At 38.3% G+C, this 22,508-nt stretch overlaps 1 protein-coding gene across 1 annotated transcript in view; it reads left to right on the top strand.

Annotated features, from left to right (window-relative positions):
• The window catches only part of DSC1 (desmocollin 1), a 28,268-nt gene that overhangs the window by 2,255 nt on the left and 3,505 nt on the right, over positions 1–22,508 (top strand). The window contains exons 2-16 of the mRNA XM_008644953.2: positions 4–381; positions 2,427–2,511; positions 5,020–5,222; positions 5,697–5,816; positions 6,949–7,104; positions 7,980–8,124; positions 9,307–9,473; positions 11,644–11,778; positions 12,674–12,859; positions 14,260–14,519; positions 14,726–14,868; positions 16,027–16,242; positions 17,815–18,048; positions 20,699–20,820; positions 21,901–22,137. Coding sequence (XP_008643175.1) covers positions 4–381; positions 2,427–2,511; positions 5,020–5,222; positions 5,697–5,816; positions 6,949–7,104; positions 7,980–8,124; positions 9,307–9,473; positions 11,644–11,778; positions 12,674–12,859; positions 14,260–14,519; positions 14,726–14,868; positions 16,027–16,242; positions 17,815–18,048; positions 20,699–20,820; positions 21,901–22,137 — 2,787 coding nt within the window. The remainder of the gene's footprint in view (positions 1–3; positions 382–2,426; positions 2,512–5,019; positions 5,223–5,696; positions 5,817–6,948; positions 7,105–7,979; positions 8,125–9,306; positions 9,474–11,643; positions 11,779–12,673; positions 12,860–14,259; positions 14,520–14,725; positions 14,869–16,026; positions 16,243–17,814; positions 18,049–20,698; positions 20,821–21,900; positions 22,138–22,508) is intronic.

Genomic DNA, 22,508 nt, shown 5'->3' with positions numbered 1-22,508 from the left:
CAGTGGGATCAGTGGGATCAGTGGGTGCGCACCGGGGGGAGCGCAGCGGAGCGGGCCGGCCGCTCAGGCACCCGGCCGCGCCTTTCCTCCGCGCTGCTCCTGCTTCAGCGCGGGTGCGCAACGCACCGGAGAGACTTCCGAGCGGGTGATCTCTCTCTGGCTCCTGACTCCAAGTCGGGTTTCTCCTCGGCGGGGCCCTTGCGATGGGCGCAGAGCAGCAGGGAGGCTGCGCGGCCGCGGGATGCACCTCGGGGGGCTTCGGCGCGAGGAGGAATGCAGTGGGATGCGCAGCTCGCGTTGGGACGGGTGGTCGGGTGCCTTTTGGAGCCTGCCGTGAGGTTACGCGACGGGCACACGCTCGGGTCGCTGATGCTGCTGCTGGTTATTCATAGAAAAAATAAACCGCAGTTCTTTTTATTTAAATCTCCCCCCTCTGCTTCTCACCTGGTTGTCCCTTTGCCGTGGGAAGGATTGTGCCACAGCGTGTTGAGCTCCTTTGAAAGAATTAGTTGTGCATGGAACACTTTTCAGCGATTTCCTTTGCCTTCAGTTTATTGTATTTGTACATAATTATCAGCTCCAGAAAGGTCTTTGCCGGGGAGAGCAGGGGAGTTCTCTCTCAAATTTTATTTTAATTTATAGTAGATGAGTAAAAGTGATTTGTCTTTTGTTTCCTACCCCCTTCTCTCCCTCTTATCATTGCATTCACAAAAAGAGGGCAGATGATCGTTTGAGCCTGTGAAAGAAAAATACTTGATAGTGTTGAAGAAGTGAATTTATTATTTTAATATTAATTATATATGCACATTTTAATGTTACTATTTCAGATACTGTGTACCTGCCTTTGCAAGGATATTCAAGTAAAACCCAAAAAAATGCAAGCAACTTTACTCTTACATTTAATGAAAAAAATAAAAAATAAAAAAATTTTTCTGTCAAGCAGAAAAAAACAATACCCAAAGAAAAAAAATCCTGAGGTGTCTTCTTTGCGTAAAGTGAAAAGACATCACATCTTATTTTTACCTGATGTTTCCTTATGTCTTGATGCCCATGAATAACTATCAATTACTTTTGTTTAATTCCTCAGTCGTTCTTTCTACTGACAGCAGACTGAGCTTGGCATTACTATTTAAAAATTAGATGTTATTGATTCTTAAAATATTTCAGAACAGTGTAAAAAGATGTTGCGATTTCAATAACTTAAAAAATAGTGCAAGGTCTTTCAGGAGAGAGTGTTTGATTAAGTGTGTGTTAATATGGAAAGCCTACTAATACATAAGAAGGGATATTTAAATTATTTGTATATATGCATATTTTTATATCTCTGTATATATATAAGGAACTATATGAAGAGCTTTTATGGTGCAGACACTGCATTTTTTTTTATGAAGGGTCCTAATGTCTTTAAGAGTTTAAAGTATTTTTATTTAAATATTTTCTTAATAAGCATCACAAGTAATTTTCAGGATTTCCATTAACTATTTACTCCTTTATACCTTTAATTCTAAAGGTATGTGCAAAATAAAAGTGCTTTTCCATTTTTGCTGGACTTTCATCCTGAAAGAGTAAATGCACATAAAAGGGTGGATAGATTTATTTACATTTTTCTACATCTTTGTTTAATTGTCTGTGTGATTTTTGGATTACAATTTTAAACCTAGAGATAGAAACTAGGCAAAAGCACACACATAATCTGAGATCAGGATTCATTTGCTCTATGCTGAGGAAAATCTTTGTATGTGATTCATTTTAGAAAGAAGTCTGGTTATCTACTACTCATTTGAATTTTTAGGAGGACCTATTTTGTAACTGGTTATATGGGAGTGGACTGCAATACATGACATTTTATTTGTGTCATATCTAATTGCTGAGGCTAGATTTAATTAGTTTGTTGAGAATGCACTTTGGAGATGCAAAGTGATATATATTAGTGCAAGTGTCATCATGTGGTTTTAATGAGACACTTGTCCCTTTAATGTTTAGCATCACCACAGTTCTACCAAACTGAGTGTTGATGAATTAAACCTTAATATTTAGAGACCTTGGATCTAAATTGGCCAGGAATGCTGTTGGAGGGAGTGCACAGCGAAGCTGTATTTTATCTTTTCTCTCCTGAAATAGTAGTGTGGGCAAAATCTTCTAGTCAAAGAGAACTCTTGCCGTTAATGTCAGTGGTGCAGTGATTTTAGAAAAAAACAAAACATGAGCCATGGACAAATCCAGGAGCAGTAGTCAGATCTTGTTTCCAGTTTAAAACTTTCTGTGCTGTGCTGCACAGTACCTGAATTTTTAGGGAGGAGTGCTTTCTGTGCTGTTTCACTCGCTTGTCGTAACAAACAAACAAACCAAAGTCAGCATCAGTGTCTAGTTCAAAATACCGTGTAATTATGTGGGGTTTTTTCCTGATTTCTTCATTTGTTTTCTAGGTGCTGAGTTTGTGCTGTGAAGCTTGCAAGAAAGTAATTTTTCATGTTCCTTCTGAACTAGAGGCTGACACGTTAGTTGGCAGAGGTGAGAAACTATGAGATTCCCAGCTTAACAACACAACATTGCACCTTTGCTGGAGATGCTATTACCAGTGGAGGAGACTTTTTTTATGGAATGGATGGATGACTGGACAGCCAGCTAAACAGCTGGATCAGCCTTTTTATGAAGGATACGCCCTGTGTTTGTTACGGATTTGAACACCGGCTCCATGCATCCATTTGACTTTTGCATAAAGAGCTATTGTCAGGGTACAGTATTTAAAACTAAAATGGCAGAATTTAATATTTTCAAAATTTGGAGTCTGAGGCTTACCATTTAAATAAATGTTTGATATTCCCAACTGCACCCATAACCCATGGTCATATGAAGAAGAAAGTCATGTGGACAATTGAAAAGATGAAAAAAAGAAGACAAAGCCCACTTTATCAGGCACCAAGAGGCTGCTGCTCTGTGGAACCCAGCTCAGCAGTGCTGGGGCATTCAGGGCATACGAGGGGCTGTGTTGCAGAGGTATCCTGCATGCACATTCTGTTTGGGAGAGTGCTCCCATCTGACTGGACAGTCTGTCTCAGTTTAGGGCAGCTTGCAGGTGACTGGGAGGAATGGGAGAGACCAAAAAACACCCCACACCTTTTTTTTTCAGACCAGTCTTTCAAAGGCAGCTTTGAAAGGTGTGGCATAGGAGGCGCTAAAGGATTCTGTGCTGCTTGAGACTGAGTTTGAGGATTTAGAGGTGCCCTTTGTGAGTCCTCCGACAACAGGGGAATATGCTCCAAGTCTGCAGTCCTAATCCACATTTCTATAGAAGGAACAAATAAAGTGAATTGGTAGTTCATCACAATTGCTCAGAAAATCTAGCTTTATAATGGAAATAATTGACCTTACTTTTAAATTTTAAAATGAAGGCTGCTACAGCTGTGTGAGTTTTCGTAGACTTCAGCATTTCCGTATGTAAATAAACTTAATTTATAAAAATAAAACTTCATGTTACTGCAGTGCTGTGAAAGAAATTGCATAACATGGAACTTAAACTTCTTTTCCCCCCAAAACTTTTAACACAATCATTATAGCTCAAATGACATTACTTAAGCATTTATGGAGAAATATTTTGCATTGATACAAGGACCATACCTTGACAGTGAAGTTAGTCAGGATTTTCCTGGCTACTGTAAGGGTTTTTTATATCTTATACCAGAGTTTTTAAAGAAAAAAAATCCCACAAAGCTATAGCTAACTGAGCGTAGTGTTGACTCATATAACCACCAGAAACAAAATCTCCAGCCTGGTATTTTTGGAAATGAAGTGCTGTAATAGCAGTGTAAGGTACATTTAGGTGAGGCTATGATATTCTCTTCAATACTCCATTTGCACTGTACAGATGAAAGAGGATGGGAGTCACTGCTGCAGTACCATAGAAAGTCTGGGAAATCTTTATTTGTGCGTTTAAAGGACAGACTCAAGAGGAAGAAGAAATCACGTATTTAAAATTATGCTTCCCACTTGTTCTTGCAGTTTTGAAGGCAAAATGAAATGTAATTTATTGAAAATGTCATCTTCATATACAGGATGAAATTCTGAATCCTTGTGAATTTTGCAAACAGCTTTCATACAGCAGTGTTCCACCCGCTATGATACCATTGAAAGAGTACTGCAAAGTTTTCATTTTGAGAATGTGACACACGTCTTGTACTCTGCAATGATCATTTGTCTGGAGTTTGAGTCTCTGACTTCCATCCTTTTCAGGGTACCAAATCATTCTTGGTTAGGGCTGTGGTTATATCCTGATTTTGCTTTTTCTCCAGCTGTAGTGCTAAACTACTTGCTGGTGAACTGAGTTCACTGAAGTACAAAAAATCTATTTTAGCCACAAGTGATAGCAAATGCAATGAAAAATACCTGGGAAGTATGCTGAAATTACCTATATGGGACTCTATCACATACATATTAAAAAATTGCTAATTGTTTGTTCTAGAGTTAGTCTTTATCTCTCCCATCTGTCTGCCTCATAATTTAAAGGCCTTTGTCCTCCAAAGCCTATTAAATCACATAGTACCAGTCAGTGCTTTCCTCCTGAGGGCAAAACTTCCAAGATGTAATATCACCATTGGGCATTTGCATTAATTAATCGTCTTCACTGATATTGTAGGGCATGGAGCACGAGGCAAATGTAATAGCTACTGGTCCAATAATGGGCATGTCTGCAATGTTTTTTGCATTTAATGTACATAATTTCATCTCTGATGCTTCTCTAGTTTTACCAGTTTCATAGTGTTTTGTGAGCAATATCCACAAAGCAGCCATGTCCTTTAGGAAACACTAATGAACAAGAGTGGAAATTAATGAAAACTGGGTTGGATCTGAGTGCATAAATAGGTTTTAAAATCTGTGTGATGCTTAAATACTGAATGACAAGCTTTTGAAGACTATGTGTCAATAAATATAATTTTTACTTGGGGCATGGGTTTCTTTCGTTTTGTGAGGGATATTGGGTTTTTGCTGTTTGAGTTATTGTCTGAATATTTTTTCTTACAGTTGATCTGAAAGAATGCCTTCAGTCTGCAGAGTTTATCAGTTCCAGTGATGGTAACTTCAAGGTTCTAGAAGATGGTTCTGTGTATACAACGTCTGCTCTTTCTCTGTCTGCTGAGAAAAAGACTTTTACCATATTACTTAAGGACATTCAAGAACAAGTTCAAAAGAAAATACACGTTAGCTTGGTGGAAGAAGAAAAAAAGGTTAAGTTCTATTTCAAGATACCTTACTTATTTGAAATACTTTTTCACAGAGTACAGCTTCATGCCGAGTATCTGTAGTTGAATTTTAGAATTCAAATAATCAGGCAAAATACTGGTGGAGAGTGTATTTTTATTTAGCAATCATTGATTACTGTGTTCCTTTAGTCAGCAGATTTCCTTTCTCAAATGGGAGATGCTAGCAAGTAGCATAATCAGGAATGTCAAGAATCTTAAAAGCCACGTTTGAGGAATTAAACCAGATATTATTCATGCAAAGTATTACAAGAAATGAAAAAGCTTGGAATATTATCACAGATATAATCAGAAATGAAGACCTTGGAAAAACAAATTGTCAGTAGGAAGACTGGAATGGAGGGAAAAAGATGGAAATGCAGGATGGCAGTTAAGCAAAAATATATGCAGTTAAGAATATATGGATGTATTCTCATCTGTCTTTTTATCTTCTCGTCCCAGACACCAAAGACCAGGCATGCTAGAGATACAGTTCTCAAGAGAACCAAAAGAAGGTGGGGCCCTATTCCATCTGTCATGATAGAGAACTCACTGGGACCTTTCCCACTGCAAATACAGCAGGTACATTTTGTATGAACCTTAATTTTATGACCCATGCTAGTTTTGTATGTGACTTTTATGATGATTTTCATCTTGTTCTGTCCTGTTCATTGTATATTTCATGATCTTGTGCCTGAAATAACTTGCAATCTTAGTTGTTGGAGTGAAATGGAATTGTGCAAAAGTTGAAAAAAGGAGAGAGACTTACTATCAAAGAGAGCTCTTTGGCCTGGAAATCTGTCTGTGTAATTAAAAGAAAAGCAGCAGCAAACAACCCTCCACTAAACATTGCCTAGAAAAAGGTTTTGTAAACACAGGCTGGGGTAAATTTTGCCTGCTTGTCTACATCCTTTCTGGAGCTCAAGGTGTGTACCTTCAGCCTTGAAGACTGAGTATGGCCTGTGTTGTTCAGAAAAGTACTTACTGGAAGAAAACAAGTAGGCGTGAAAGAGAAATGCAAGAACTAAAGTTATCATAGATCCATCTAGCCTTCACTAGATTACAGAGTGCCTGGTAGCAGATGTGTAGAGACAAGTGTAATAACAGAGTCTGTGTAGAGCAATCATTCTTCTACTAATCTTACCCTCCTAACTTCTGACATCCAGTAAATAAGGAAAGTATTTTGAGAGAAGAGTGTTTATAAATAGATAAGTCTAATGTTGCCTCCTTGGTGCTTGTAATGACATGCAGATGCTATCTGAATTGGCATATCTCTTGGACTATGTGGTCTTTCTTCCTCCTTTCCTTCCTTCACTTTTTTCTTCTTTATGTGCAAACCATGTTCTCAGTGAATGCACTAAAACTGAAGTCTCTTGAACAGCTTCAGAAATAAGCCCTCTGTATCTGAATATGCCTCGTGTGTGAAGTATTCTAGAGAGATTTGATTTCAATTTTTGTTTCTTACATACTGCCATTTCTCTAATTCAATAGTTCTAGATATTTATGAGTTTGAATTAACTCCCCTTCTCATGTACACGCATTATAAAGGAAGGCAGTCACATGGCAGGCTGTTCTCCTATTCTGTGAACTGTAAATCAAGTTTGTTTTTTTGTTTCAGAAGTTTTTGTTTGTGCTAAATATGATCATGAAAAGGGGGAAATGTATTGAGATGCTGTTACTGTTTTTCCTTGGGCTTAAAAATGTCTTCTTATAGGTCCAATCAGATACAGCTCAGAACTACACAATTTATTATTCTGCAACTGGACCAGGAATTGATCAAGATCCAAAGGGTTTGTTTTACATAGAAAGAGAAACTGGAAATATCTTTGCTACTCGTGCGGTAGACCGTGAACAGTATCCAAGTTTTCAGGTACAGGCCTATGTTGTGTAAATATAATTAAATATATATATTTTCCTTAATCTGTTGCATATATTTGACTATTTGACAGTTGGGTTGCAGGGGAAATGGCAGAAAACAAGATCTGGAATCACATGAGTGATATCCTTGGTGTTGAAGAGATAAAATCAGTAGCAAGTAAATAAATAGCTGGTCACTTGGATCTTGAGTTTTGCTTTTCACTGCTTAATCTCTAATTGCAGCATAAATATAGTGAGCTATTGGATTTGCATCACTTCTAGGAAGAATTTTTCAGGGAATGTTTAAAATATCTGCAGAAAAACAAAATAAAGGTAAACTCTAGACAGCTGTGGTTTTCTGAGTCACGCTGTTCAGTTCTGTTAACAAGGTACACTGCTCTCTCTACTGGCTGAGAAGTGTAAGAAGGCAATTAGTAGAAACAGCTTCCAAATAGGTAATTTTCAGTACCTATTGCTGCATTTTATTAGATTATGTTACAATGGGCAAATAGTTTTGCTCTTACTCTTGTTTTGTTGTAAATAACATCTAAATTTTGGTAATTGAGGTTGCCTTGTAAACACCTGAAATAAAATGTGTTCAAGAAACTTGGAAAAAGTGATAGAGTTGGAGGAGGGGTCAGGGAGAAAGTGGTTAAAATACTTGTAGTGTGTGAAGAATGGAAGGGGGAAAGATTGGAAAGCATTCAAAGGTTTTGTTTTGCTTTCACTCTAAGATACCAGTCACATCCCCTTCCATGTGCCTGAAGAGCGTGTTCTTGAGAAGGATGAGCTTTGCACACTATATTTCATTTCATTTTATTGACTCCTCCATTGAACTAAAACTGTAATAATACTGCATGTTTCTTAAGCACTGAATTTTTCTTACAGATCATTTGCTTTGCAACCACTCCAGATGGTTATTCACCGGAAGTACCACTTGTGCATACAATCAGGATAGAGGATGATAATGATAATGCTCCATATTTTACACAAGACCTTTTTGAATTTTGTGTCCCTGAAAATTCCAAACCTGGTAAGAGTTGTTTTAAATCACTGAACACACTTACCACTACTCAACTCAGTTACATATCAGTATGACTAGATGTAATCCCGCCTTTTAAGACATTTCAGTGGGATTTCCTGGGGAGTATTATGTTACAGCAAAGGCTGAATTTGCAAAGAGCAGCTGAAGATTTCTTAATGATTAGAAATTCCAAATTGTCATCTCAGTCATAGTGAAAAGTGTTGTTAGAAGAAGGTTTTAAAAACTGTGATTCAGTGTACCTAAAATGATTTGAAAAATTTAAGAATGTTACTTATCCAAAAAACATCTGTTTCTATAAAATGTTTTTAAAAGTCTCTTAAACAATTAAAAAGGTGATTTTCTAAGGTGTAAAATTCCTGTGGTTAAGCTTACAGTGTATGTCCAAGCTAACGAACTAAGGTGGGACTTTTCCTGGGAGAGGGCAGGGTTGGAGAAAGTTTTGCTTTTGCCCATACGTGTAAAAGGCTGGGATTTGCCTGTTTCTTCCTGTGCTGTGTAACAAACAACAAAAGCCAGGAGAATGATGGACCCCAGAAAATAAGGAATGCAAGAGCCACGGTTTCCCATTCCCCATTCATCTCCTAGGCCAGGATCATAGAGTGGGGAAAGTCTGATTTGCTTCACAAAAAAGGAAGCGAGGTGTCTTCCCCATTATCCCCAAAACCCACTTGCATTTCATTCTCCAAACTGCTGTACTTCTTACTGTGTGAGCTATTGATTTAAAGAGAAGTTCCAAACCCACTGGGGCTATGGGGTGTGGTAGAGCATTGCTGTGTGAGGTGGTAGTGCAGTTTGACCCATGTCAGAAAGCTCCAGCCCCCTGACAAGAGCTTTTCAGCTGTGTTTGAGATGCTTAATTGGAAGTCAATGTCAAAAACATTAATTGAAATAAAAACTTCCATTATTTCTTTTGATTATTCTTTTTTGACAGCTGCAATAATCACAACTTTGTCTAAGAATGAAAAAAAAAAGCCCAGATGACGAAATAGATAATTTTACACCATTACTTTATTTTTGCTGCTATTTATTGTGCTTTAGATACCATTTTCATTTAGAGCTAAATGATCAAATAGCTATTTTCACATGTTTAAAACAGAAATACCCACTCAAATAATTTTTTACTATTTGCAGATTTTTCTGGAACTAAAAATTGCTGTGTTGTGTTCACAGGTGTTGTTGTTGGAAAAGTGATTGCAGAGGACAGAGATGAGCCTTATACTCTGCATACCACGTTGAAATACCGCATTGTGTCACAAACCCCACCAATTACCCCAGCGTTTTCTTTACATGGTGACACTGGTGTCATCTCTGTATTACTGCCACAGCTGGACAGAGAGGTGATCTTTCCTGGAACATTCTCAGCTGTCATCTAGTGCACACAGATAGCTTCTTAAGCTCTTGTGAGACCCCACCTGCAGGGCTGCATCCAGCTCTGGGCTCCTCAGCACAGGAAGGGCATGGACTTGTTAGAGTAGGTCCAGAGGAGGGATGTGAAGAAGTTCAAATCCAAAAGTTGGAGCACCTCTTCTGTCAAGACAGGCTGAGAGAGTTGTTCAGCCTAGGGAAGAGAAGACTCATTACAGTATTTTAGTTCTTGAAAGGGGCTTATAAAAAAGGAGAGTGACTTTTTTTGCATGGGCAGATAGTGATAAGACAACATGAAGTGGTTTTAAACTAACAGAGGAGATATTTAGGTTAGATGTTGGGAAGAAATTCTTTACTCAGAGGCTAGTGAGGCACTGGAACAGGTTGCCCAGAGAGGTTGTGGATGCCCCATCCCTGGAGGTGTTCAAGGCCAGTTTGTACAGAGCCCTGAGAAAACTGAGCTAGTGGATGGAAGCTCATAGGGTGGAATCTCATGGCATTGGCAGGTTGGAACTAAATGATCTTTAGAGTCCCTTCCAACCCAAGCCCTCCTATGATTTTGTGAAATGCTGGCATGGAAATCACCAGACGTAGCTTCTGTTACCCATTTTTTGTTAATGTCTCTAAGGACCTTCTGAAGCTTTTCAGAGACCTGTAATTAGTCCAGAGAGTTTCTGCATAGATTACCATATTCTAGCTAACCTTGGCAGAGAACTTCCTACTGCTCAGCTGTTCAACCTATGACTTTTTTATTCTTTCTGTGTTCAGGAGTCCCATAAGCTACTTTTTCCTCCTAATTAAGATTGATTTGCAGTGCTTCTTGCTTCTTCACAGAGAAGATGAACCAGGTTCTCTGGAAGTAGTCAATCATCCCTTATTGCCTAGAAATATCTCCAATAGTTGAAACCTAAACAGTAATATACCATTTCTTAAAAATAAAGTGCCACCCATTTATTTTTAGCAGCTAGCTTTCAAGCAAATAAGATACAAGATTTCTTTTTTTTGAAAGAATGTCATGTGAGAGATAGTTTATGCTAGAAGAAAAATGACAGGCACGTGTAATTCAAAATAATAATTCTAGCATAAGACAGTCATTCTAGAAAACATTGCTACAGGCACATCTTTTCTGAAGATTGAAGGAGTTATATTATGGCATACTTACATTATTTCATGGCTGAAAGTCCACATAAAACAGAATGTTGCAAAATATTGCACATGCAGATACAGTGCTCAACTTTTTTAGCCAGAGCAAATTGCAGTGATTGTGAGTGTCACTGTGACTACTAAGGAAGTTGTCACAGTGAAGAAGAAAGGATTGAAAAACTAGTCCACTGCCTATCTTTTAAAGATAAACTTATGAAATACAACATGAGATTTCTTTCCTGTACCAGAGAAACTGAATGCTACTTCCAGGCATTCAGAACTGGAGTTATTGTCTTGATTTACAGACTTACTCTTTTTATGCCTAATCCCTCTGTACTGTCTTGTGTTCCCTCCCCTCCACCCACACTTTTCTTCCCCTTGGTTGTTCACATTAAAAAAAAGCTTTCTGCTGTTCTGGCTCAAGTCAGGGATTTAAGTGGTCTGCTTATCAGGGAGCCCCTTGGAACTGATAAGGACATTGACTCATTCAGTGCCAGACTGAGAAATGGCAGGCATTGCCTTATCCTGTATTGCCCAGACAGAGGCTGGTCGCAGCACAGTTTTCATTCATCCTCAGTGAAATAAGAGACGTGCATCGAAACACTTCACCTGCTGGCAACCTAAGGGAATACTCTGTTGCTCCAAAGGCCAGACAAATAACAGCTGAAAGTGTGTCGTCTGTATCTTCCAAAACTTCAGGTTTTTGGAAAATAGTGCTGATGTTGTGAGAAGCTTTCTTTGATACAAGATATAGCATGCACGTTACTAACAGGTGTTGAGCTCAGCGCTGCTTAGCCACGGAAAAATATTTTGCTGCTTTTCCTTTTGAGCTATAGTGAAAAAAGCCCCAGAGCAAATTGTCTCATTTTGTGAGGAGCACTGAATTTAGAGCAATGTTGTGCAACAGGAGTGAAACATTTAGTTCTACTCCTCTGTGTAACTATGCAATTTAAAAAGTGAGTATGACAAACTTCTCTATGCTTTTATTCTTCTTTTTAGCTCGTACCCAGTTACACTTTGTTAGTTGAAGTGAGAGATATGGCAGGTCAGCCTTTTGGTTTGTGCACTACAGGAACAGTTGTCGTCAAAATTGAAGATACAAATGACAATGCACCATCCTTTAAACAGTTACAAGTAAGTCTGCATAAGTAAAATGTCTTTATGAAGGTCAAAAAAAAAAAAGTATTTTCATCCCCTTTCTAATTTCCTGATGGACAGTCCCTCAAATATGAAATCTAATGCCCTGAGACAGTTAATGCCAATATAAATGTCTTTGCTTATTCCAGCCATGTATATGATTCAGGGCAAAGAGTATGTCTCAATAACAGTGTACACATCTCATAAACTACAGGAGATTTTGTAATACAAAATGTATGAAAAAATAATTCATTATTCATAAGGATTACATGTAGTTTACCCTTTCTGTTCACTACTGTAGAATATCATCAGCAATATTAATTGAGAATCACTCTTATCTGCTCTTCTTCGGCTTGTAGAGAATAACACAGCTCTTTAAAAAGATAAAAAAATACAAAAAATCCTTTTATCTTTTGCCATCTGAGTAGAGATGTATTTAATCCTTCTTGGCTTTTCTTCAAGTTCTTGTTGGTTTGTTAATTTATATATTTTTTAATTTAGCCCAATGCCTTTTCTAATTCTCAGCTTGATCATGTTGTATGCAAATTAGAATCTATAGCTGATGTAACTGAGGGAAACTGTGCTAATTTACCTTTCCTGGAAGGAGAATTCTAGAATTAATTATGTCAGTGATAGTTTGAGTGTATGAAGAAGCTGGTATTTCAACTGTGCTGTCAGGAAAGGTTTACTATTTGATGCAGGGTATAAGGAAGGAGTGGGAAAAATATACTAATTTATGGAAACAAATCAACAAAATAAATCAATACAGCAGTTTGGTAAATTGACCCCTTAGGTTGAAGTAGTCTTATTTAAATATGGTGTTCTTCTAGTCCTGCCTCATGCAACAGTATTCTCTGATTTAATTTTTTTTTTTTTTTTTGTGTACTCCAAGTATGAAACACGAGTGGAGGAAAACAGAGTGAGTGTAGAAATACTGAGAGTCTCTGTTGTTGATCTTGATGAACCTGGTTCACCTGGCTCAGGAGCAGTATATGAAATTATAAGAGGAAATGATGACCACGCCTTTGAAATTACAACAGACAAAAACACAAATGAAGGAATACTGTGTGTTGTTAAGGTAAGTAAAAATTGAAGGGCTAGAGGAAAATTTATGGATTTTCAAGTTTTGGGTTTAATACCAACAATCTAGGAATTATTTTTATTCAAAGAATATCTATAACTCAGGCTCATCAGACTTTCTTCTGACCTGAACTCTCTTGAAGAGCAGATTGCATTAGGCACAGCGGTTGAGGCTTGTGTGTGGCACATAACACACATAATTCATCTTCCAGACTGTTCCTCAATTTTGTGTGCTTGGAATCCAAAGAATTTGGTTTAAAATTTCAGAAGAGCTTGATGCTTTTGCCTGGTTCCACAGCTGGAGTTGTTTAGACTTAGAGATGTAACTAAGGAATGCTTCATGGTTTTTAACAGAAATAAGAGAGTGGCAAAGCAGGGAAAGGTTGAGCACCTTCTCCAGTCTTGTTCTCTCAGGGAGTTAAATAAGGGAGTTAAATAAACTCACTATTTCAGCAAAAAGCTCTCCAGGTTTTATTTTGCAGTGTCCTGACTTCAGGTTTACTTTTCTGGCATGTGAGGAAGTCCATATACATATAAGATTTTGGGTCAGTTTTGTTCATTGTTATAAGTGCTTTGCAGATATGAGGTAAAATGCCAATTGCATTGTACTCTAGCACATCCCTTTGCCTCTTCATGCCTCTTTTTCATTACCTGTTAAAACTGCCATAAAAGGTAACTTCTAAGGAGCAGAAAAGATTAATATTAAAATTTGAAATTGTAGAGATAGAGAGGCCAGTAATTTTTTTATTATTTACATTATTGTGGGTTTTTTGTTACTTGTAATCATTAGAATTTTTTCTAAAGCTCTGTCCCTGGTATATGAACACAGTTGAAATTTCTTACATTTATTGTAACGCTGTAGTAGACTAGAGAATATTATGACTTTAGGATAAAATTAGCTCTATTAAAGGCAAATGATGACTTTGGAGAAGGTGTCTCAAGAATAAATGGTAGCTACTTAGTGCCAGCTCCTTAAATTCTCAGGTGGATTTGTAGCTACTAGAAAGAAGTGTGATTGGTTAGTGGTGGAAAGGAAATACATGCAAGCTAAAATAATGGCCAACTAAATATGGAAGAAGAAAATCTTCCACAACATTTAATTGCTTTCTGGTCTTTTAGTAATTAATTTTCGGACTATTTATCCAAAATTTTGCAGTGGTACTGCTTGTCTTGTTAGGGGTATTTTCTCAGGCCCTTTTCTTTGACTAGCTTGAAACTCAACTTTTTTTTTTTAAAATCATGTCCTTTTACTCTGTCTCAAGGTGGATATTTGAGGATAGCTGGCTTCTTTTGTAAATAAATGTGGTACAGTTTCAGCTGTAATAATGGCGTGGGGAAAACAATGTTAAGTTTTGTACTGTTTGAAGGAAAAAAACCAACACTCCACCTTTGTTACAGGGACTGGACTATGAAACTGCCAAGCAAAGGGTCCTGGTGATTGGAGTCAACAATGAGGCACCCTACCTGCTGGCTCCCCATTCACAGCAACTTTCCCAGAGCACCTGCTCTGTCACCGTGCATGTCCTGGATGTGGATGAGGGACCGGTGTTTAAACCCTGTCTGTTGCGCTTGGACGTTAAAGAATGCGAAGATATTGGGACAGCTATTGGGAGATATGTGGCAGAAGATCCAGAAACTGGAAATAGTGAGGGCATAAGGTATGAAACAACCTTACCTACTGGGTTATTTTGGAGTACAGCATGGGTGGGATAAGGGAAAGGGGAAATAGTTGTTGAGGCTGTATGTATGCGTGTGCACCTGCACACCCATCAGTGTATATGAATACATGTATCTAAATATGTGTGTGTGTACATACACGTGTGCTACATTTGGGATCCTTAACAAGACAAATTATTCTTCACAGATACCGGATACCACCTGGCCAGTGTAACTGGATCAACATAGACGACAGATCAGGTGAAGTCAGAACTGTTAGGGTCTTGGACCGAGACATAGGAGAAATGAGACGAGGTCAATGCAATATCACAGTCCTCGCAATAGACAGAAGTGAGTACTTAATGTTGGCATTTTCTGTGGTCTATAACAGATGTTTATGTGCAAACTTAGTGGGACAACTGTAGTGGTTCAGACCAGTGGCCCACCTAGTCCATTGTCTTGTCTTTGTGATAGCTCTGTCAAATGCTTAGAGAATATTATTTAGCAGGGAGAGCCTTCAGAAATCAGGCAAGATCCCTGTTTTGAGAAGTTATCTGCCCTATTTAAAATCCTTCAGTAATTTTAAAATGAGAGATTTTCCTTTGGATTATATTTCTTCTATTTCTTGACTGTTCTTTATTAAATGGTATCTCCTGGCATCCATGAGCTAGACAACAGAGAAAGTAGAGAGGACTTTTTGCAAACAAGTTGTTGACCTTGCAGCAAAAAATTCTAACTCTGTCCAAGTCTGCATATTAAAGTTAAATGTAAATAATACAAATCTAAATTGCGTAGAACTTCTGTTGTCTATGAAGTAAACGTGATAAAGGCATCTGCAATCAACTGTTTCTAGAGAAAGGATTAAAAAGTAGACTTGATGTAATTTCACTGGGATGCATATACAAGCACTGACCAATTGTGTATTGGAAAAACTGTAATTAGGAGGAAGAGTTCATTCACTTCTTGCATGTAGACTGGTGGCATAGTGTATGCCACTAATGAATGCCTGGTGACTTAGAGGGTAGAGGACAGAAAGAAGTCTCCTGTTTCCTTAGTGATTGTGTTCCCAGGGGAGGTGAAGGTAGGGAAAGTATAATTAATTTTCTCCTTCCTGAAGTTAAAAAGCTGGAAATCTTTACTTTCTCCTTTTGTCTCTCTTTGTCTTAGCGTCCTTTACTCCTGGCTTATGAGCTCTTTCTCCTCTTATCCTTCTGTTAGAGTAGTATGTGTTCCCACACAGACCCACCTGCTCAACAAAATACAGTCTGCACACGCAGAACATGGAGATGTGGGAGCTGCTGATGCATCTGCAACCAGCCAAGCAAAAAGAAGCAGCCAAGAGAGGGCTGTAAGAACTCCCTCTCTCTCTGGCTAAATCAGCAGTTGCTTTCCACCTTACTTCTAAACATGGGTATTACAGTTGATGATATTTAATTGTGAAAGTTTGGACTAGAAAGCAGTATGTGAATGTTAGAAGTAAGTGCTAAACCTAGTTATTTTATCTCTTAGATGGTAAAACCGGCACTGGAACAATTCAGGTTTGCATTGTGCCTGGCAACAAGAACTTCCCACGAATCACTCAAACGGACTATATCATGTGCAGAGACAGAAAACCAATCTGCCTCACGGCACAGGATGGAGATGAGGCTCCTTACAGCGCACCCTTTGTGTATCGCATAACTGACCGAAACCTGGCTTCCATGTGGAAGTTAACTCCACACGATGGTAGGTTAAAGCTTCCTCCTCCTCACTCAGCTGCAGGTTGCCAGAGGAGGCTTTGCTGTCTTTCCCTTGCGTGGTCTGCAAGAATGGATTGGATGAATCTCTGTTTGGAATTGGTGTAGTCAGTGGAGCTACTATGGGGCTCACTGATGGTCTTTAGTGGTTCCTCTAGTTCCCCTCTAGTGGTAAGGGAACCATAGAGAAGATGGCACTGTTGGCATCCCAAAGGCAAGGGGAAAGATACCATATCTGTCTCTTAAAGCATAATTAAGAATCTGTCCCCAGCATCCTTGGGTCAGCAATCAGCTGCTGTGTGAAGTTACGATGTAAGAAGATTAGGAGAAAGAACAAAACCCGATGTAATGCATTGCATCAAAGGGGAACTATAAATTCATAATTTATATGGAACTGGAAAAGGAACTATAGATTTATAATTCATAAACTATTTAAGAATAAAATGGCTAGTATTCCGAAGAAAAACAGAACTTTTCTTAGTCTGTTATTATGGTGGAGAACTGGAAAACTGAAACTTTACCTAAAATTGATTATAGGCTGACAAAAAAAAATTCTTGAAGTTTGTTAGTACTGCTATTACCCAGCACACTTTTCGTAAAGCTGAGCTGGGTGAAAGAAAGCCTGACTATCTCCTTTAATATCTTTTTTATTTTTATAATTTTTATAGAAGTAGATGAACAATTTATTAGCAAAGGAATCACTGTTTCCTAAAATTTGTTGATTTAAAAAGTTATAGCTGGTGGTGGTTTCCTGGTGGTTACCAGATGATGGCAACAAGAGCAGCAACATGCAGTTGCTACTATGGTGACATAAATTAGTTGAAAAGGGTCTGATTCTGAAGTGCTCCATCATATGTTCACTAAAGAAAGGCAAAAGATGGAAAAGTCTGAAAGCAAAGACATCGAATTTCAGGTTTTATGTTAGGCAAATTGAAACCCACATTTTGGATGATACATGTTGTTTCATATAGCTCATCATAAAACAGCCATTATGTACATCAGTGTCAGTCTTGTACATTTTTTCACAAGTTATTTCTTTTGCCCCCTTAAAGCATACGGTCATTAATCATTGCCTCTAAACAGGGCAGCAGATTAAATGGATTTTTTTCCCCACTGGAAATAGTCATTCTCACTGAATACAGCCATAGAACTAAAGAGTAGAAGAGGTATAAATTAAGTTTACAAATAATTATTCTAATCATGCTACCAAAAATCTTTTTAATAAATGTCAGTTTAGTTGATGGTCTTTACTAGTAAGCCCAAGTAGTGTCATTTCCTATAATGAACTAAATCAACTTCAGAGTTTCAAAGCATGTGTTTTCAGGAGGTTGTATAAGGTATGCTTTTTCAGTTCTAACATTTAAAAGTTGCTGAAAGTATAAAACCTTTCAAGCTGTAGTTTTGTATCAACACATTTAATCTAACTTTAAGCTAATTTATGTGGATCTGGTAGCAGTATAGCTGTAACAGAAGGGAAAACTGTGATTATGGTCGCATTTGTAACAACTGAGTTGCAGGTTTTGTTGACCCTAGATCTGGTTTTGTCTTTTTTTTTTTACAGATAATTCTTGGTATCTTTCACCAAAGAGTGATACTCCATATGGAATTTATGAAATTCCTGTAAGCGTGACTGATAATGGAGGAAAGATAGGCGAGAACATTGTAAGAGTTAACCTCTGCGATTGTGTTACTCCAACTGAATGCGACGGCAGAACTCGTCAGCTTTCTGGTGGAAATGTTACCCTTGGTCTCTGGGCCATCCTTGCAATGATCTTAGGATCATTATTATTGCTGCGTAAGTACACTTCTTTTTAAACACAAAGTGCAATTCACTTAGCTATAAAATTAGCTGAGAGAACCTCATTCAAACTTGCTTCGAACATTTTTCATTTTGCAGGTTATATAGTTGTTGTCACTGACTTAATGTACCTGTTCTATTTTTATCAGTATCACATGTTCCTGGTCTCATCTTGTGCTGTAGTTACTGTGTGTAGATTTTTGTTCATTTGTTTATTTTGTGTGAGATGCATTTTGCACTTGAACCAAAAGACTTCAAAAAAGTTCGTGAGTTCTAGAAACATTTCTGTTTCTAGGAATGCTGAAATCAATTTCCCAGAGCATTTTGTGATTTCTCTTGTGTTGTGGATTAAAATATGGAGTATCTGAGACATGGGATTCCACAAGGGATTTTACAAGAGCCCAGATAATCATGGAACCATTGAATATACTGAGTTGGAAGGGACCCATCAGGATCATCTAGACCAAATCCTGGCCCTGCACAGGACACCCCAAGAACAACACCATGTGCCTGAGAGCATTGTCTAAACGCTTCTTGAATTCTGTCAGGCTTGCTGCTGTGACTACTTCCCTGGGGAGCCTGTTCCAGTGTCCAAACACCCTCTGGGTGAAGAACCTTTTCCTCATATCCAACCTAAATCTCCCCAGACTGAGCTTAATGCCATTTCCTTGAGTCCTGTCACTGCTGATGAGAGTGAAGAGATTGGTACCTGCCCCTGTGCTTCTCCTTGTGAGGAAGCTGTAGACTGCAGTGAGGTCTCTCCTCAGTCTCCTCTTCTCCAGGCTGAACAAACCAAGTGACCTCAGCCGCTATGCATATGGCTTCCCCTCAAGGCCCTTCACCATCCTCATGGCCCTCCTTTGGATGGTTTCTTAAGAGCTTAATGTCTTTTTTGTATTCTGGCACCTAAAACTGCCCCCAGCACTCGAGGTGAGGCTGCCCCAGTGCAGAGTGCCCCAGTGCAGGACAATCCCCTCCCTTGTCCAGCTGGCCATGCTGTGCCTGATGCCCCCCAGGACAGGGCCGGCCCTCCTGGCTGCCAGGGCACTGCTGACTCATGTTCAACTTGCCAGTGGCCAGGACCCCCAGGTCCCTTCCCGCAGCTCTGCTCTCCAGTATCTCATTCCCCAGTCTGTATATGCAACCAGGATTGCCCCAGCTGAGGTGCAGTAACATTAAAGGGCGGGTTGAATAGTTCACAACAGACCAAAACCTTGAGTGTATGTTGTACTACTGGAGGTGCCCAAAACCTCGCAGATTCTGAGAAGGGTAATATTGCTGTTAACCAGTGAGACAATGATGGTGATATATAAAAGCAAACCCAAGTCTTTTTTTTTTTTTCCCACAATCATATATAGTCTGACTAATAATATCCTTAATAAACACAGAAGACATGCTATAGTAGTTACTATTTCAGGCTTCAGGTTTGGGGTTTTTTTTCTTTCCTTCTTACCCATTTTTTGTGGTAATAGTTAAAATGTTTTGCTCCTGTTAAATCACAGCTAGCTCTTCTTACTTAAGTAGCTAGAACGCTGGGAACTGGACATGTTTTGAAGGCTAGCTAGATCAATGTTTTATCTCAACAGGGCAAGTACCCAAATTTGGGATGTAGTCTGAAGGTGGAATTTTCAGATGTGGGAACATGAAATAGAGGAACTGGTGAAATATCATCTACCTCTTTTTCACTGCCTCTTGACTGCAGCACTTGCAAACAGATCCTTTACTTGACTGTGGATAGGTTTTATTCTGTGTATCCTCAGTGCTGTCATGGATGTCTTCTTCCCATCTGTCAGCATCAGGAGGCAACCTGCTGGAATCACTGATGCAGATCTCACTGACAGCTGATGCTACAGAAGCTAAATTAGCTTGAAAGTGTCTCTTGGCCAATTTTCACAGAAGTTCATATGTTCAGAGATCAGATTGCTCAGTGGGCAGTTAAGCAGAACTGTTCTGTTCTTCATGGGCTTCTTTATTTTTAAGCTAACAAAAAGTGAAGAAAACAATGGTTCTCTGCATGAAAGGTTTAGTCATTTGTTTAGGAGAGGTATTAGTTGTACATGATTCTTTTATTCCAAGTCATTTCTGGGTGAGTCTCTGACAGCAAAAAGCAGTATTATTAAGAAGAATAAAATCAATACAAGGGATTATATAAGACTGTTCTGTAGCTTAGTGCTGGAAGTCTTCCAGGGTTCTGCTGACCTTTCCTGTGAAGCAGAAGTTTCTGATATTGTGACATTTAGCTTGCATATTAGTTCCTTATAATTTGACATCTGCATATTCAGAGATGAAAAATATCTTATGTACGACCATATTGTAGGTGTAAGATGCAATTTTTCACCTGGATTTGGATCTAAATTTTTCATTACTATGAAATTGTGTAAGTCACAGTGGTTTCATAAAGGACTCTTGCGTTTCTTTTGGGAAAAAAGGTTGTGCTTTAGAAAAATGAAATAATTCAACAATGCAGTGAATACTCCCTATGCTGTTGAAAAAAAAAGTGAATATATACAGCTCTGAGCATGGGCATTTTTGGAAATTAATTACTTTTTGAAACCATAGTTGATGCTTAGGCCCTTAAAATTCATTATCTAATATAAGTAGATCCCATTATGACATAAAGTTTATGGTATTACTTCCTTTTTCATAGTAATCCTGATCACAATTTGTGGCTGCTGTGGTGCTGGGGTAATGCACCGGCAGGTGACTGATGATTGTGCCAATCACAATTTAATCATTTCAAACACAGAAGCTCCAGGAGAAGAAGTGATGGTAAGTTGTCTGTTTGTTTGAATGGAGAAACTTGCAATTAAGATGTCCGTAGCATTGCAGTTTGAGAACAGGACCACCTGCAAGTAAGTGATTTGGTAAAGGAAATAAGCAATCAATGTAGGGGTCATTAGATGTACTTTGCTATTTAACAAGAATTTGAAAAATCTTACTTTAGGCACAGGTGGTTGCACCATATACATTTAAACATACCTTGTAGTCGTTAGGCTGGTGGCTTGTAATTCTTCCAGATTTTAAGGATTTGGTTGGAAGTTTCAGGTGAACATTTTAATAACATTTTCTGTCATTTTTAACAATGAGATTAGATGGAAATGTATTGTTTTGCTTGTGTTGAATATGTGTTTATGGCAAAACGTTATTTTTCCTTGGAGAAGGATTTTTTTATTTAGCAGATAGCTGTTGTAAATTGCATGTGCAATTTCTGCCCTTCCCCTGAAAAATGACCCCAAATGGAGTTGATTTCATAAACAGTCCATGTTTATGCAATTTTTCTTGCTTTTGGCATCTAAACTTCTTTCCATCTGCCATGAACATAGTTCAGTCCAGGACTGCGTTCATGCACAAGAACTTCGCTCTTTAGACTCTACCTCTTTTCTGTTGTACTCCACCCCCTGACATTGTCTTCCCCAAAAAGAGGAGATAAGTTTAAAAATGATATTTCATGTTGAAAACCAAGAAATCTTTTGGTGGCAAGTGTCAAATTTCTTGTTGCCTGTGAAGCATAATGTGCCATTATAAACTAGTATATAGATTATATACATTTCACTGGGATAAAACCGTAGTTTTTTGATCTCACCTTGTATTTAAATGGAGATAACCTCTCTTTTCTCTACTCTGTCATAGTAACCTTTTCAAAGATGATTTATTGATCTTTATACACTAAGATCTAAGGATAGCCTTTTGTTCAAAATATCACAGTGCCAAGATGGAGACTTTTCAATTTTCAGTTGTGACTCTATCTGATTGCCGTTTCATCTTTTGAATTAAAAAGAAAAAAAAAGAAGCAAGGAAAAGATATCCTCACTACTGTTTTTTTGTTTTGTTTTGTTTTGTTTTGTTTAGGATCACAATATAATTCCTCTACAAAATACATGTGATCAAGGAGGGTATGGAGTAAAAACAGGAGAGCAGCAAACATTTGAAATGGTAAAAGGAAGAGGGCATACCTTGGAATCAGTCAAGGGAGGTGGACATCAGACTCTGGGATCAGTTAAAGAAGGAGGAGGACAGCCTATGATGGATACGTGTAGATACTCCTACTCAGAGTGGCATAATTTCACACATCCTCGTTTAGGCGAAGTAAGTATTCTGAAACTGATTTTCTTTGAAGTGTAGGTTATGGTCAATATATACAGACTTTTCAAGGAAGACATGTAAATGTGCTAGGAAGGTGGCTTTCTGGCTTTGGTTTCACTTCATTTTTCCTCTCTTTTGCTCCTTTGCATCCCCGTCGGAATATTGCTCTTTCAAGGAGTAATTCTTGACATATTTCAGACATAAGTGTAAATTACTTTCTTTTTTTTGGCTTAAACTATATGCAGTGTGCTATTTTTAATTTTGAATAATTTAGAGTAATTACTGAAGCTTTTGTGAGTTTTTTTGAGAATGTCTGTTTGCTTTTATTCCAGCTGCTTGCTTTGTGCTAATTTAAACCTCATACTTAGCAGTGG

The sequence above is a fragment of the Corvus brachyrhynchos genome, unplaced genomic scaffold (assembly GCF_000691975.1).
Source record: "Corvus brachyrhynchos isolate BGI_N302 unplaced genomic scaffold, ASM69197v1 scaffold60, whole genome shotgun sequence".
NCBI lineage: Eukaryota > Metazoa > Chordata > Aves > Passeriformes > Corvidae > Corvus > Corvus brachyrhynchos.
The sequence above is the reverse complement of the archived record's forward strand: the minus strand, read 5'-3'. Positions and strand labels throughout refer to the sequence as shown.